Here is a 19,251-nt window from a genome sequence, read left to right on the forward strand (position 1 = left end):
AACGGTCATTACACCAGGCCAGTCGGGCTGCCTTATGGGCTGGAGACAGTCTGGGTCGCTTGATTGGCCTCCTTGCCCGGTATCCTGCAGCTTTCAGACGATTCCGAACAGTCCTGTTCGAGATGGGTCTCCCTGGAAGCCACTCCTGTCTCAACCGAGAGCTCGAGTCGAAGGACCTGCGCCGTACAAGTCTCAGTAAAGCTCTGTCCTCCCGGACTGTGGTCTTCCTGGGTCTTCCTGGTCTAGGCAGGTCTTTAACTTCATTAGTGGCCCGGTATTTTTTCAAAAGTTTTGAAATTATGGAATGATGTCGTCCGATTTGAGTCCCGATTTGTCTTAGAGACATACCAGCATTCCTCATGCCGATTATTTGCCAACGAGTGGCCTCTGATAATTTCCTACGTGCCATGACATTGAAATGAATGAAAAACCGAATGCAATCGACAACCTGCGCTTGTAAACACCCCAGGGAAAAAGTGCATTTTTCGAAAGTTGAGGTTAAAGCAATGCACGTGCGCTGTGCAAGCTTCACGCGCGTCATATCAACCCATGAAAAGCTCATGCTGTATGTCAATACATCAAAATTGAATAATCAATCATCAAAATTACTTCGTTAAACTTTGTTAAGTTTTTATGTGTCTTTGAATTTGGTGTTGCTTAATTAATTTCCATATGTATAGATAGCTCATATGGCTAGAGAATCTATGCATCAAAAATATCTCCTGTCGACATATAATCCATGATATATATCCGATGGCCTTTCTCTGTTTAGATGATGTGCAATAAGACATTGCATCCCTCTCGCGCGGTGACGCAGTTCAGACAAAGGAACTCAGAACCCCAAGTGTTTATTTTAACCTGGAGGTCCTCTTTTTACGGAGTGTTCTCAATCTTCCACCTTTTGCGACAGTAAAACAACACAAGGATTAAGTGGCGGGTGGGTCCATCTTTCATCTCAACACCTCACGGAGACTGATAAACATTCGGGAATTGTTATTTCGTTATTTTTTTCAAGTATTGCAGCGCTTGACCTGAAAGTGACATATCTAAAATGTAAGGTATTGTCCTGCTGTGTTGTATTGTTGGTTCTGATTTGCTTGGTCGTATGACCACGTGGACCACTTGACGCGCAATGTGAATTCGAGCCACAGGCTAGTTATTATTCTGATAAAGTGCTCAAAGGGCGATAGGTTTGTGTAACTCGTGAGTTATGCTGAGACGCTATCATTTTTATGGATATCATACTGTGATCTCTAAGGCATCGGGACCCGTGAACGTCCTTGAAGGGTCAGAGTTGATCTTCAGTAACCCACGCTTGCCATTAGATCCTACTAAAGGGAACGGGTTGCTAGACTCACTGACTTGGTTGTCGTCATACCCCTAGTTGCGTAGATGCTGTTGATCACTGAATTGCCTGTCCAGATTCGAATATTGACAGATCGCCGCCATATATCTAGAATAGTGCGGCGTGGTACAATAACTCAACACAACCCAACCATGGCTGAAATACACGTCGTTCCGGGTTTCCTGTATATTCTGTGTGATACATATGTATCGTTAAGTAAGACTTCTTTTTTGTCTCAGACTATGTGTTCTGCTACTTCTATATGTACGACTATCAAGCGTGGCTTTTGATCACACACACATTTGCCTTGGATATGTACGAGTATCAAGTATGGTCTTTGATCACACACACACTTGTCTTGGATATGTACGAGTATCAAGTATATGGTCTTTGATAATAGACTCTTGCCTTGGATATGTGCGACTATCAAGTATATGGCCTTTGATCTCTCTCACACACACACATTTACCTTGGCTATGTACGTGTGTCAAGTACATGACGTTTGATCACGCACACACACATGCCATGGATATGTACGGGTATCAAGTATATTCCCTTTGATACAACACATTTGCCTAGGATGTGTGCGAGTATCAAGTATATGGCCTTTGCTCACACACACTTGCCTTGGATATGTAAGAATATATAGTATATGGCCTTGATCACACACTGGCCTAGGATATGTACGCGTATCAAGAATGGTCTTTGATCTTACACACACGCTTCCCTTGGATATGGACTGTATGAAATTAGCAAATCATCTCGATGTTGAAAATCCATGCACCCTTTCGGGCAACACAGTAACAGTCATCAAGAACAAGCATCAGCACTACACAGTCAGGAAATTGGTCCCTAAAGACCTTCGCAATGATAACTTCAAGTTTCTTCCAAAACAATATGTCAGTGAATAAAATCAGCCACCCTATACAAGTCTACACCCTACTTCAACTTTATACGTGTAACTGAATATCAAAGTTGAACTGTAATCGGTTATTGACTCTGCTACAAAAGGTTAAGTGGTCTAATAAAAAACTGAAAGTGACATCGGCGTTAACGTTAATTCAACCATTGTGACACGCCAATCTATGTGTACAAAAACGGATGTCGTATGACCATGTGGTCAATAGTGTGTATCGCTAGTGTGATCGTAGGTCGGGTGACCAATATTCAAGTATTTATGAAACAAAATCGATTGCTTGTGTACACATACCTACGACTTCTTTCAAATTTTACATTTATTGGGGGGAGGGGGGGGAGCGGTGGGGGGCGGTGGGATAACCTTGGTGTTAAAGCGTTCGCTAGTCACGCCGAAGACCTGGATTCGATTCCTCAAATGGGTACAATGTGTGGAGCCCATTTCTGGTGTCCCCTTCGTGGTATTGCTGGAATTTTGCTAAACGCGGTGTGGAAGTAACTTCACCCACTCTGTTGGATGATAATTCTATTATAATCCTTATTAGCATTACTGAAACCTCGCCCAGTTTCTCACCTGGTACAGGAAAGCTGACAGTCTTCTCGTGTTACGGCCTGACATTTTCAGAAAGTGCCATAACGTGTTCTCGAAATCATAAATTTGATAAAGAACTTTCACTTGTTAACTCAATATCGTTCTCGTGTACACATGTGACTCTCTTGTTTTTGTATCCCATTTTATGAAGATAGATGCCACAAAAACCACCAGTATTACAAGACTTTTGCCTCCAGTCACCGTCGTCATTGCAGGAGTACCCAGTATATAATGCCAGTCACATGTTACGTAATAGGTGTCTAAGAGGCGAGTAAAGAGTGGGAGCAACAAAGGTTTATGGAAATTCCCATAAATCGATTTTATTGCGAGTGTAAAATATAGATTTAACGACAGCCAGTACGTTAAACTTTTCAGTTTTAGTGTTATGGTTAGGGTGGAGCACAGGATTCCAGAGCTGAGCTTGTGTAACCAGACGGACCTGATCTTTTAACATCTTGTCACTGGGCGATGTTCCAACTCTTCGTCAACGATCGCTGTTTTACCGCATGATGGTGTTAAACCGACTATCGATATACTTGATACTGGTAATGCATTAGTGATATACTAGTATTAGTGATATACTAGTATTAGTGATATACTAGTATCAGTGATATACTAGTATTAGTGATATACTAGTATTAGTGATATACTAGTATTAGTGATATACTAAATACATTACCAGAATGACGTGTATCGAAATATATCAAAGAACCATTTGCTGTTACACTTTCTGTTGAAAGTTAACAGCATTTTGTCTATATAATTTGCTACTTTTTATATTCTAAACTGTTTCCTTATTGCACATGGGACAACAGCCTATGACGTCGAAATAAAACGATCTGATCTATCATGATACCACCATGGCATACTCCGGCCGTACTGCTGTTTCACCACCACTAGTAAGTATGCCATCGATTTTACTAGTATTTTACTGCCAATGTGTTATATATCATCGCCTACAATACAAATACGCTACCAGTATTGCTAAAAGCATAAAACCGACATCATACTACCGATTATGCTACGAATATACTGCCGTAGTAAAGTACATCTGCTGTATTGTACGAGATATTACCTTTGCTACTATTTCTCTGGCCATGGTGTATATTATCCACTATTTAAGTAATACATTATGAGACTGTATCATGTAGGTAAAGGGGGACTTTAATCTCAAATATATTTGAATTTCACTGCATTAAAATACTGTTTTTTCACTGCATTACAATATTGCTTGAGCAGTGATATACAAATTCGTTCATGGCGAAACGTGTAAACATTTGCGACAATTTGCAGGCAGAGATACAATGTAACGAAAAATACAAAGAGCGTAACCTAGAAAATAAACACAAATAACCGAGAATTACAAAGGATTGTTGTAAGGATATGCGTAGCGTGCAGAAACTGTTACGCTCCCCGCAGGGTAGATTCGGCTTATATCGGTATATCCTAGCACCAGCTTAGGTGCATGGTGTAATCTATCTGTCATACTACTACTGTTATACTAAAAACCTGATACATACTACCTGTCATACTACTATTATTACACTACCGAGAAGGTGTACACTACCTGTCATACTACTATTGGTATACTAAAAACCTGATATATACTACCTGTCATACTACTATTATTACACTACCGAGACGGTATACACTACCCGTCATACTACTACTGTTAGACTAAAAACCTCATATATACTACCTGTCATACTACTATTATTACACTACCGAGAAGGTGTACACTACCTGTCATACTACTATTGGTATACTAAAAACCTGATATATACTACCTGTCATACTACTATTATTACACTACCGAGAAGGTATACACTACCCGTCATACTACTACTGTTAGACTAAAAACCTCATATATACTACCTGTCATACTACTATTATTACACTACCGAGAATGTATACACTACCTGTCATACTACTACTGGTATACTAAAAACCTGATATATACTACCTGTCACACTACTATTATTACACTACCGAGAAGGTATACACTACCTGTCAAACTACTACTGTTAGACTAAAAACCTGATATATACTACCTGTCATACTACTATTACTAAACTACCGAGAATGTGTACACTACCCGTCATACTACTACTGTTAGACTAAAAACCTCATATATACTACCTGTCATACTACTATTATTACACTACCGAGAATGTGTACACTACCTGTCATACTACTACTGTTAGACTAAAAACCACATATATACTACCTGTCACACTACTGTTATTACAGTACCGAGAAGGTGTACACTAACTGTCATACTACTATTGGTATACTAAAAACCTCATACATACTACCTGTCATACTACTATTATTACACTACTGAGAATGTGTACACTACCTGTCATACTACTACTGTTAGACTAAAAACCTGATATATACTACCTGTCATACTACTATTATTACACTACCGAGAATGTGTACACTACCTGTCATACTACTACTGGTATACTAAAACCTGATATACGAGTATACTACCTGCCACACTACTATTATTACACTACCGAGAAGGTATACACTACCTGTCATACTACTACTGTTATACTAAAAACCTGATATATACTACCTGTCATACTACTATTATTACACTACCGAGAATGTGTACACTACCTGTCATACTACTACTGTTATAATGATAGTTTTTTGTACTTAGTTTGTTGTTTTATTTTTGTCTCCTTCAAATTTCATTTTATTTGTTGGGTAAACAAAGTGATTACATCTGTTATGCATGTGCCTAAAGGACAATTAGGAGATTATATATTTCTCAGTAATAGTCCAGAAATAATGCTATATTATAATTTTCAGAATAGAAGACATCTACAATGTAAATAAAGAGGTATATTGACTGGACATTTTAAGTCTCTTTGTACATAAATACATCTTTCGCTCGCACACCCATACTATGATAATACAGAAATAATACATTCACATTCTCAATAATGTTCACTCTGGAAGATGTTTTTCAAGACATGATGTTTACCCCCTGCCACAACTTGGTGATGGGGGTTAGGCTAAGCCTCGCAGCATGGTGCTCACAGCGTCACAATAAACATGTAGAAAAGAAATCAAGGGTACTAATGTTCCAGAAGACCCCCATACACATCAATAGACGGGGGGTCGAAAATTATTCATAATTTAATCATTATCTATTCAAGACGGGGATTAGAGCTATGTCTGTTTATTCATAATCCCCTTGAATGAAATAATGTAGAATCTCTTCAACTGAAAGTAAATTCGATTTCAGATATAAATCATTACATTGTGTCCTCTTCAAGCCAATGGTCAGTGACCATTTATTGTGACCATCAACACAACAATGTCTCTCAGTAATTTAATGTAAAGTTGACGTACATATCCTTTTAAGGTTGACAGCTTCTGTACGCTTGTCAATTTCATGTAGATCACTCATATGATAACACGTATTATTACGGTTAATAAATTTGACGAATTCCGATTGGTTAACAACCAAAAATACGAAACTATGGCGAATTTGCCTGGGTGTACAAATCGTACACCCCGTCAAATCTGTGACGTGACACACTACACGGGTTGTGCGAATGACCTTGGTGCGAATATATGCAGTTAAGTAATTATTATATTTTCATGCAAAATACGCTTTAGAGCAGAAAGTTAATGTTTACATGCTGTGGTGGGGCCGTGAATCAGCAAGAGATCAAGTATTGGATGGTGATTTAAAGCGCTTGTGAACAGCAGTTTATTGCATGGCACCAGCGTTATTCAAGTGTACATGTTATTTATTGCCAGAATTTAGAAGCTATACTTGATTTATGTCTCTACAAAAAGTAGCGTTATTCAAGTGTACATGTTATTTATCGGTAGAATTTAGAAGCTATGCTTGATTTATGTCTCTACAGAAAGAGTATGATACTGTTCTCGTAAAACCTCGTCTGGGTCCGTTATTTGCGATTCTTGTCGACACGTGTACCCACCAGAATACTCCGCTCTTTAAAATTACGAGGGTCTGTCTCATCGTGCGATGTGTACATAGCACCTTGTGGTGAGCAGTCCAAGCGAATGACCCATTCTAACACGGAAATTAATCAGTTATAATACTTTTCTCATAACACAATCCTATGCACTCCTACTTGGCGTGGTCATGTACAGTAATGTTACCAGACTAAGCAAAGTGTGCCTCGGGCCGTTGCTGGACACAATACCATTAATATTCCAAATGTGTGAGTCTCTTCTGAAAGTGCTACACCGATGATAGTTCACGGCACAGACACCAATAAACCTTATCATGTTTGTCCCATTTTCAGCTTCTCCCCTAAATATAGAAACCGAAAAAAAATCTTTCCTATATTTGTTTCAGCAGTATGACAGCTGTATGGTGTGGTTTGTAAACAACCCTAATCTGGACCAGACAATCCAATGACTGTCACCATGCATGTGTTCATGAATGCCCATGAAACAGTCATAACACCGGGTGTTTGCGAAACGATGGGCCTATCCTGCCGCACCGGTGGCAGTCGTCAAAAACACTGCCAAGTCTAGAGAACTGTTCACGTGAAATAATTAGGGAATATATGGTCCGAATTGCATCGGACATCGTCTTTTTTTATGATGCATCATCACATTTCGAAATGTCCTCCACATGTCTGCCATCAACCTCTTGAAAGCTTTACTGGGGCCTTGAATGTTGTACTCTTGATCTCGTCTGAGCGAGAGTTGCACGTTCTCATAAAGACAACACGCTAGATTGTACCTCAAAATTTGTGAAATATAAACACCCAAGCTTGGAGGTATTGGAATGTTGTTCCACATGAAAAGGAATTTGACTATTGGAAAGTTGAAGTCATCCTTTCTGTCATACCGTGGATTTATGTTTCTCCTTCTGAATTTGTATGTATTGACACATTTCTGCTTCAAGACCCAGTCAAACCAGGGATTGATATCACAAGCAAGCTACACGCTGTAGTTGCAGGGGCTGCTTGGACCGTGTTCACAGCTAGAGTCCTCATGGATATATCTATCTACGTCTATCGAATATACGAGTATGCGATTACAGTCATGTTTCAATGCAAGTCTTGACCTGAGAACAATTGGTGCACGGTTTAGTATTTAGAGCATATACACAGAAACGCTATATCCTATTTAAACTTTATTTCCTGAAGGTAGGGCATAACATTATAGTTTGATGATAATTTCACCAGTGTCAAGTTTCTTCAGCTGTAACCGATGAATGTTAAACAGGGCTCTTTACCTTCAAAGCGATGGATTGTCATTACTAATGTAAAGATCTTAAATCTACAGATAAGAGATGAAAGTGGACTGAAAACTGCGTTGAAAGCGTTCGTTGATGACCTATCCACAGCTAGAATCCCCATGCATATATCAGTTCACGGCTATCGAATATATGCGATTACAGTCACGCTTCAACGGCACTGTTTCTACCATCGAAATATATGAGTGAGTTTAAGTTTACGCTGAACTCACCAATATTCCAGCCATGTGGCGGTGGTCTGTAAATAATCAAGTCTGGACAAGACTATCCAGTGATCAACAGCATGGGCATCGATCTGCGCAAATGGGAAACGATGACATGTGTCATCCGAGTCAGCGAGCCTGACCACTCGATCCCGTTAGTCGCCTCTTACGACAAGCGTGGTCGCCTTTCATGGCAAGCATGGGTTGCTGAAGGCCTTTTCTACCCCGGATCTTCACAGGTCCAAAGTATATGAATACAAAATGCCATTTAGAGAGTCAAATGTAACATATGTTATATTTTGGAGTATATTTCCTAAGTAATTCGAAAGCAAATAGAAGAGAAGATCGCAAAATGATTTAAAAGAATAATATGTTTAATGCTGTCTGAGTATTTATTCAATGACTATTTTGGCAGGTGTAACATATTTTTTTTTTTTTTTTAAAAGAGGGATACACTTATTAAAAGGTGGATACATTTAAGAATCCTCAGTCATCAACATTTGAATGAAGATACAACTATGTGTCACGGTTGAAAACGGAGGTATCGTGTTCGTCTCAAAGATCAAGGCCGGTTAAACGTCAAGCCATCCAGAGGTGATACATGGTTCGTGTATTGTATGGTGTATCCTTTAGTGGAACAGCTGTACGTATCGCGTATCGGTATGTGCGTATCGGTTTAAAAATATGACAACTCTTTTGACTCTTTAGCCCAGGGCGAAGATCATTGCACCATCTTGTTCAGTGGTTTGTTACGTAGACATCGGGAAGGTTGTCCCGACTTAAAGCAATGACGTTCAGGTTAAATCAAATTGTTAAAGACAAACTGTGTAATACAGATCGTATGAAAACATGCCAGAAGTGAATTCTTTTTACTGTACAGATAGAAGGCCTTCAGTTGGTTTCAATACAAAGGCGGGAGCTGTTTTATAGAGTTAAGCGTTTTATACTGAGTGAGTGAGTGAGTTTTGTTTTGTCATGACCTGTTACTTGACATAGGAGGAAAACCAGAAGTCTGAAACCCAAGACCAAGGTGTTGACAAATTAGAAACATGAACAGACGAGCATAGACGTCTTGCGTACCCAAGCAACGCTGCTTTCGGGACCAGAGACGACTGCACCACCTTCGACGAATGGGTTACCCGTAATCCACCACGTCATGTAATAGTCAAGGAAGACAAATGGTTTGTACTCGCTAACTGAACCAAACTTTCAACAACCATGTTGCTTTTGTAACTCTGCGTGTTGGAGCTCTTTATTAACTTTCCTTGTTTCAGTAAACACTGTTTCATTTTAGAAACAGGATTATCTGCATAACATCTCGTATAAAGGGGGGCATATGGGGATATAACGATTTGGAATAAACGACTCCATGGCACACAAGAGACTCATCGGTCAGGCTCGCTCATGTCCCACGCTTGAAGACTAGTATGTCATTCGGTTAGAATGCCTAATTCCGCCGTCATGATGCGTGACGAAGAGACGTCCGAACTGCGACCAGTGTATCGACCCCTGGTAAGTGACACCTTTTCCAGTATTATGATAAGTACAGAGTGCATGCTTCATGTAACCCGGCGTTGAATGATGAGAGGGGTCGGGGACCAAGCCCGTGGGGCGTTAACAACGCGGCTGCTCGAAAATTGATACGTCAAGGTGAAGGTCGTACCTAGATACTGGCGTCACTAACACAAGCTTTGCTTGCGCGTTATTCTATATAAGAGTTAGGTCAAGCCGCTGGTGTTTCATATAGGTTTGTCTGAGCAATAACTGTAAAATAAGTCGAGAGGACGTTGAGAAGTCTGACGGTGGCTAAACGGTTGGAGGGCCAATGAGCTTGGTGTTGCATTTATCACATTCCTCATTTAGACACTTTTTAAATACTTATTTTCACACGTCATCCATCTATTATTAATGTTGCAGTTATTTATCGTCACTCAAAATATCATTATTTTACAAATCCGATTCCTTGTCTTGTATTCCCTTTAGAGGGAAAATATATCTAGCTTGGCCAAGACAAAACAGTGCAAGTATATTATAATCAGCATCCCTGTGGTCGCTGACGTGGTTCATACATATCATCCCATTTACGTAGATGAACGATCTTGATAATGATCACTGGATTGTCTGACCCTGACCCGTATATCTACATACTGCCACCACATGACTGGAACATTGCAGGGTGTGGTGTTAAACAAAAAAAAACTCAACTAGGCGGATCGACCTACCCGCTGCTGTCGCCATAGCAGCAAAATGTTGGGCGGCTATTCTATCCCGTCTCACAGTTTGACTAGTTTGGGAGTAACATGATTTTGGCATGGCAATATCGAGACGCCAACATGACGTCACAATCATGACAGCTGCATACTTATTTGCATTGGTGGTCTTTGGTCCGAGAAAATACAAAAGAAAAATATGTCCTAGAAAAGTTGGCAAGGAAAATATCACCATGGTTCATTTCGTAGTGGTGTGTTATGAGAAGGTACACACAAGTTAAATGCTCTGGATATTTGAGGAGGGAATGAGAGATTTAGTTCTACGCCGCTTGTAGCAAAACTGCAGCAATATCAAGGACGAGTTCACCAGAAATTGGCTTCAAACATAGTACCCATGTAGTGAATCGGACTAGGATCTTCGGCGAACCACAGGCTAGCCCACCATCCCATAAATATTTGCTATCAAAGAGACTTTAAGAGAAGATGGAAATGTTTTAGCATGTCGTAGTTGTTTGGTGTGAGTATGTGCCATTTTGTATGAAATGTTACATACGAGGGATTTCTCTTAGTTGTTCCGTATGGGAAGAGTAATGGGGCATGGTCTAAATGACAATTTATTAATTTAAAACGTTTGCACAATTCATACATCAAAGAAATTGCTCACATATTTCATCAGAAGAATGAGATCGCATACTTGAAACACAATCAGTACACATTTATATAACTCTAATCCCCTTAAGTACACTTGAGTGTGTCCCAGAAGTGTCATGTAGCAAATCTTTCAGGGAAACGCCGATTGTTACGTAAGCCAGAAGTCCAGAATTAGCATCAATCACGGTGACTCTGGTCACCAATTGAGCAAAGGCTACAAACGATTAGCGTTTATGAATGTGGCAAAACTATCATTTCTGAAATTACCACTGTGCTGCCTGTTTTGGGTTACCGTTCAATGACATTCCTACGGACTCTGTTATTGAGAGCATATCACCTTGAAATCCCTTAATTGCGTGTTCAGCTCGTTCCGCTCAGTACTGAATGACAGGGGTGGGTAACATGCCGGAATGGGGCAGGGCTTCAGGCGTTCGTGTTTCAAGTGCCAAGAGACACAGAGGTCAAACAAATGTACCCGTGTCTTTTCGTGGAAACCGAAACATAATCTTTTTCCATGGAACATTCTAATTCACTGATAAAAAAGGAAAACGAATACGACGCAACAAACATCCTTACATAACACCTAGAGGACAATTTTAAAAAATGTTTTACGGTGATGCATATAAAAAGATATACCTCTCACACTGAGCATTATCAAATAACCTTAACACTCAATGGACAAACAAGATCATAATCTTCCTTTCGGAATGATTTTGAGAGGTTTTACGGTGATATATCTCACAAAGATGTACCTCCGAAACTGAACATTATCAACATACGGTTTCATGTTCTCTGTCATTGCACGTACGTACGGGTTGTATTTCTTCTTGTAGCTAATCGCAGGGTCGTTATTCTAGTAGCGAGAGGATTCGTGATCGGTTTATAAGCGTCAAATAACTTTAAAAAAGACATTCTGAACTTTGACTTATTTTCACCTAAATGATCGGGTTACAACGGCGACGTCGTGTCGGAACATTGTACACTACAGTAGTATGACATGCGTCAATACTATATCCAATATGCTACTTCAAGAAGCTGTCATATTTTGCACCTCTACTGAAACTTCAATACAGTGGAAAGATTGTCACTGGATCAATTCATAAAGTAATCAATGAAGAAATGCTATATCATGGATAGTTTGTACCTTTGACACCAATGGTTTGGCTTAAAAATGAATCCATGCTTCCCATGAATCCATGTGTGTATAAAATGTGGATGAAAGGACAATAATTCGGTGAGTCTGAGTAAGAGCAAGACGAACCAACATCAAACATTAACATTACGCCGTAAACAATAACGGAATAGCAACGATAGGAATACAATAAATACCAATAATGTTTGTTCCTCTGGTTGTACAACGGTAAGTTATGACAATGGTTAGTTGGATGTTGTTTAACGCCGCGCTTAGATACGGTCTGTAAATATCCGAGTCTGGACCAGACAAGCCGGTGATCAACAGCATGAGCATCGAAACAAGTCAGTGGGCCTGACTACCCGATTATCTCCTCTAGGACTAGCATGGGTTGCTGAGGATCAATTTTAAACCTGGATCATGATGGGTCTACAGTTACAATGACACAAAAGCCATAACATAATACATGTACATAACTATGAGTTACAAGTACATTGTTCCCGCATTCCACACTCTACATCGTTGTCTTTTTGATGCACAGCCAGACACGGAAGTCACGAACTAACGCATTAGCTATGCACGACCATGTGATTATTATGTGCCTAATACCCGTTCTGATCATGCATAAACCTGTCCTAGTGATAATGATATCGTACTTGTAGAACCTGTGACGTACATACTAGAGTATGTTAGAGATCTTAATCAAAAGTATGGAGCTAAAGCATGCTTGTGTCTGTGTGATGGTAGATGCCTGTGTGATGGGTGACTGGAACAGGGTAGTTGGATGAAGAGGGCCGCATGTAACGAATCGGAGTTCAGTTTTACAGCGCTTAAAAGCAATATTCAGCGATATCATGGCGGGGGACACTAGTGTGGGCTTCACACATTGTACCCATGTGGGGAATCGAACCCAGGACTACTACGTGACGAGTGAACGCTTTAACCACTGGGCTTAGCCACTGCCCCTGACGAATAAGGCATATACTGGACAAAAAATAAAGAGTTCATGAATATATTGGGGTGGAGATGGGAGTGGAGTTACACTGATGACGGAGCACTAAGTTACGCATTTGACATATCAAGAAAACAGAAGTTGTCTAAAGCAGCACTCAACGCTGAAGAATTAATCCAGTTTATACAACGTGCCGTGTTGCGAGCTCATGATAATGTACAAACCATGGACGGGATTGAGATTTTAAGCCGGTGTTGTCAACGTGCCAGATTGGATAGATGCCGGTTTTGAAAGCTTCCATCTTATATGACATACTGTAATGCGAGAAAACTATTTCTTAGCTGAACCGGGAAAAACATTCTAAAAAGCCCCTAACCTTAATCACTAACATTAATTTTGCAAAACTTACATTGTTTACTTCAGTAACACCATGTACTATTTTCGGTTTTGTCTTTGCGATTGACTGCTCGCGCTTCTTAGAATTGTCCTATCAGAGCTTTTCGCTTACATGACCCTCGGGAGCGATCACGTGACGTTATGGACACACCCATATCAGGAACCGGTATTTCCTCGGGAATGTGGATCAAGTTAAGTGAAAAGTTGCAACAGCATTCAAACTGTGTTGCAATATGATCTTGTTATCGATTCAAAAGGGTGTGTAGTCAAATGTGCATTCCTGGTCTTGAAGACGTTCGTGACTGTTTAATGACGACTGATTAATAAGTGAGCAAGGAGGTTTACATTGTCCTTAAAATCAATTTTCAACGCAGAACATAATTTCATCCAACGCAGATGTACCGTGGTCATGTCTAAACCGTTCGCTTAGTCAAGTTGTGACACACATCAGACTGTGCAATTGCAAAGTTGAGGACAAGCTCAAATTATGTTTCCGTGAGATATCGAGATCACGTTTTACACTAAGCCATTTTGCTCTTTGTCTTTGGTCCACTGGGTTTGCTGAAAACTATTACAACAAGATATCATATGTCGTCAAGATTTACTTCCTAGTGTAGGTAACTTTGGTTTGAGCCTGACGGTTAATTCTCATAATGACAGAGTCTCAGATTGGTTGTATGGATGAAGGTATCTACCCGGCAAATCTCGTCGCCTTAAATCCTACACACATGCCCACCGAGGGGGTAATACTTTGGTGTGATGGTAGAGGTGTCCTGTAGTAGAAACAGTTTTATGAATGCGCTCAAGATCTCTTGAGTCGATAAACCATATCAATGAACGATGTTGACTTATGTGATTAAAGAGGTAGACTGATTTTAACGTGAACAGCCATATAAGAGTTCATTCATGTTCATACTGCCCCTAGAAAAAACGTTCATGTTCATCTAAATACAACAGGTTATAGGCCCTAAAAAGACTTTGTTGTTCAGCATATATATTAGTTATTCAAAATGTTATTTTAAATAGATTAGGGGTGACATTTAGAGGAAAAAGAGAGGAAAAAGAAAGCAAATATACTGTGTGACAGTTTCGACACTCAACCTGGTCCTAGAAATGACTTTTGATGATTCGCTTATCTGATACATTAATTGAAAAGGTAATATCAGTTTAAACATTTTAGCAAAGAATACTATTTCCATTTCCCACATTCCTCCAGTGTAAGAGAAAAAAGATGTATCAAATTGCTGCATGAACCCTGCAGAAACGCAGTCAAAAGTAACATTATGTAACGTACCTTTCCAAGTCATGTTGTCTTCTGTAGAAGTCTTCTGTGTTTCTGTATAATTCCAAACAAGATGTTAACTTGAAAACTACCCCCACCCCGTTCACTTCACAATTGTGTACAATGTGGAGCTTCCAAGCTCTGCTGGTCAGGTTTGCAACCTGGGTATTTCCACCCGTGAAGATCCTTTCAAAGCTGATTTAGCTTTGCCGAAGGGAGACAACTGGGGTCATCGTGGGGATCGTCACGCTAAGACAATTCATATCCGGTGTCTGCTTTTGGGAGCAAGACTCGGTATACGGAGTGAGAGTAAGGGAGATAATCAAACTGAAGCCAGCCGGCTGGAACCTCTATCTATACAATTCGATTGAAATTGACGTCGAGAGGGCAAATAAAATCCATATCTCAAATAGGTCTTTTTAAGAACAACAGATTAACGTATAGGGAAATCGTCTTAAGGATAGGATTTAACGAGGTTTTGAATAGGAGTTTCAGTATTTATTGTTTGGTGGGTGCGGTCGCAGTAGGGAACGTATTAATGTTAAGTTTCCTTATGCTGAATCACGAAACTCAGTAGGATAAGATAGCTCAGCCACATAGTCTATGCGTGTATGATAGAATGGTCGATATCGTAAAGTGACATCTGTGTTAAGGATCGCACGACACAAAGGTAGTACCCAACTTAACAGCAAGAGGCGGATACGTCTTTTTGAGAAAGGTGTGTGCGTATGTGTGCGCGTGCGCACGCGCGCGTGTGTGTGAGTGTGTGAGTGTGTGAGAGAGGGAGTGAGAGAGAGGGAGAGTGTGTGTGTATGTGTGAGAGAGTGAGAGAGAGTGTGTGTGTGTGTGAGAGAGAGAGTGAGAGAGTGTGTGGGTGCGCACCACTTCATCACGCCTCTGGATCCGCTTATGACAACAACCCTGTATATTCATTCGTGTCGAACTGACGGGTATATGTGACGTGAGTGTGTGTGTAATGCAACATGCATTCTGTATAAATGCATGTATACATTCCTCGTCATGATTGAACATGCTTACGCATGCATGTTCCACTTAGATTGTGAAATCAGTCATTTCGTCAAATGACTAACAGGGTCTGCCACTTTGCGTCATTTTTGTGACACCAGTCAATATACTGCAATCATTCCATCAAATTTCATTTCATCTATATGTGCTGGGCAGCGTTTTGTGAGGTGTGGCTGCTCTGGACACAGCAAGTGTCAACCAAACAGACGTAAATGCTTCCCGTGACCCGATCCTGCGACACGTGCTCACTCCGAGTTAGGGGTCAGCATTAGCACGTCATTGATGACTGTGTAAGTGAAACAGTACACATGCTACCGTCTGATCTCAAGCTTAAGGCGTCTCGAATACCCGTTGTTTAAGTACTTAAGATTATGTACATAAATGACTGAAATAGAAAGACAATCCGGCGGAGGGTAGTGTGTTGCAATAACCACCAGGCAAAACAGATTAGTTATTGTCATATCAGTGAGTATGCGTGAGTTTAGTTTTACTCCTTTACCAGTATTCCAGCAGTATCACATCAGAAACACCAGAAATGTGTTTCACACTCTGTACTCATGTAGGGAATCGAACCCGGAGCTTCGACGGGACAGGCGAACGCTTTAGCCACTAGGCTACTCCACCCCCTTCAAATCAAATCAGATAGGTGTTTTCCTATTTTGTGTAGTGTCATATCAATAAATACCGTTGAGTCGAACTTTGATGCGTCGAAGTAAAGGCTTGGCTTCTACGAATATCAGATCCTTCTCCGAGTAATTAATATTGATAAGGTCAAACATCTTTAAATCGATGTTTGATCTGACGAACTCATCATTGTCTCGAAGTGAAAGTTTGGTCCATTTATTACTGTCTTTATCATGTGGTTGTGTCGAACCTTGGATAATATTTATGTAGACCCCTACAATTTCGACACATCAATGTTTGACCGTATTTCATATAAAGTAAAATTTTCTTGACAGTTAAGCTATTTAATCAGGACTTCACCATTAAAGGAGTGATTAAGCCAATTTCTATGGTCCACATTTGTTTGACTACATATACTGACGTACTAAAGAAACTGAACTGTTCACCTTCAAATATGGTGTGTTTTTGCAAAGCAAAATTTAAACCAAGTAGACTTTTAGCGATAAAGAAATACTCAGAACAAAGCTACACAAACGTATATCTCAAACCCACCGGAACTCGGATTGCTTAGATTAGGTGTGGACGTGATAACTATAAAAGTGAATATGTGAAAAGTTGTTTTGTTGATGAATGAGACAGGAAGGTCTTATGAAAAATTCTTCATGTAAATTTAATGAAATGAATAATCATTGATTTGATTCTTGGGTAAATCCAGGATTATCACCTGTCACTTTAATGGGCCAAACTTGTGCTGGTGGGTTCATTTAAGCTTTGCATCACCCGTCTCAGTAATATGGTATGTGGTATTTCCTAAAAGGCAGAATATGCTCACTTTATCCCGAAGTCGTATTGTTACCAGTGTTTTGTGGTGATTGGTAATATAGAACGTCAGTTCTAACGAATATCCAGTCTTGACTATTCAGGGAAACAAACCCGTGAAGATCGGGGTTAGAACGATATTCTGTAAACCATGTTAACGGGGTCGAGACATGTCATCACATCCCAATTGCGTAAATTGATTCTTATGCTGTTGATCACTGGATTGTCTGGTCCTGACTCGATCGCTTACAGACTACCGTCATATAACTGAAATACTTCCGTGCGCGGCGTAAAACTAAACTCACTCACTCCCCTCTGAAGCAAACTATAAACAAGCGCTCATGAACCAGTCGGACTCGTACACTCGATTTTGTTATCAGTGGCAGTCCATATGATTACGGAATTCTTCTGTCGCTGCTATTACAAGCTTATACCTGTCATGATTACTGAAACCTTGACAGCAGGATAAAACACAATGCATTCATGCTGTCTGTAAATTCCTTATTCACCCAGATCCACTGACATACGGTTTTCGTCTGGATGCCTTCTCCCCGATTTTGCCAGCTGATCCCACGGTTGACTGTGAAATATTTTTCCTTCTTTGAAGCAGACATTCTACGCTTGAGACAATGAATCATCCGTTGTTTGTTGTGCCGTTTTAAGAGGTTAGGTAGGATATTTGCCATAAACCTCGTTTGTTGTCTTCCAGAGTTGTTGTCAGCATGTCCACGTGCTTAAGGAATACTGCCACTTCAGAGAGGTCCCATCGAAACGTCTGGTGAACAAACGTCATATCATGCTATTTCAATTAGTCTTGTCCCAATGTTAAGGTTACATGATTGTGCCTAACAATACAAATTGCACATGCATGCATATATTAAGCTGTAGACGTACAATAGCTCGCATTTGGAAACCGATGCGATACACATAGTCATCTGGGAAATATGACGAAACTTAAACATTCAGCATCGTTACCAATATCATACAGATGTTCCTATTGGCTTATAGAAAAAAAACCATATTCACACAATGTTTACTATTACACCATGTAGAGTAGATAAGATTTCAAATATCTAAAACGACCTTTAAATATTCATATAGAAAGACTCCGCAGTTTCAAAATTTACATACAGAGAAACGTTGACCGAATTCGGACTATTTGCCGTACAATCCACGAGACTTTACCTTTTATACCATCTAATTTTAGCCTGACCATATATGGGGTGAACCAATTACAAGCCTTCTCCTTATCGCTGACATACCCTGATGTAAATCAATTGTCAGCGGGGATCATCTCAACGGAAAAACAACAAAAAAGTCGAATCTTACAACAAAGAACATTGTACTGTCTGAGTCTTGCGTAACAAATACAATATACTTCAGCGACTCTACCCTATATCTGTTATATTTGGGATAAAATGTTGTTTTATACGCTTAAATTGTTTTGCTATGGGTAAATTGCACCCAACAGATCTGTCAAACAAGGAAGGAAACAAGGAAGTACCCTGAACATCTCGGTACGCATACTGACGATAAGGGCTCCTTGTCTGGAAAATGTTCCCAGGAAAACAACCCATAAAACTGGCGTTCGGGAGGCGATTTGTTTATAATCATTCTAAGATCTAGAATCTAGAGATCATTCCATTCTAAGGTGACCGGTCCTAATAAACTTGGAAATAATCGTTATTTTAGAAGCAAATGCTTTCTTGTAAAATGTATTTTGTGATTTCACGTGCACTTCCAGTTCCGTTTCACCCGAAGGACAACATATTGCAAATATATTCTCGAAGAGGGGTGTTTTAGGTCCTGCCATATAATAGGATTTTTATTCTCTTGAATAT

General features: G+C 39.9%; 1 protein-coding gene across 1 annotated transcript in view; it reads right to left on the reverse strand.

The window, feature by feature from the left end:
* Positions 1–15,133, reverse strand: part of LOC137297948 (fibrillin-2-like) — a 93,750-nt gene extending 78,617 nt beyond the window's left edge. Inside the window, exon 1 of the mRNA XM_067829949.1 lies at positions 14,954–15,133. Within this exon, the coding sequence (XP_067686050.1) occupies positions 14,954–14,966 (13 nt within the window). The 5' untranslated portion in view covers positions 14,967–15,133. The remainder of the gene's footprint in view (positions 1–14,953) is intronic.
* Positions 15,134–19,251: the final 4,118 nt, after the last annotated feature.

Source organism: Haliotis asinina, chromosome 10 (assembly GCF_037392515.1).
Source record: "Haliotis asinina isolate JCU_RB_2024 chromosome 10, JCU_Hal_asi_v2, whole genome shotgun sequence".
Taxonomy (NCBI): domain Eukaryota; kingdom Metazoa; phylum Mollusca; class Gastropoda; order Lepetellida; family Haliotidae; genus Haliotis; species Haliotis asinina.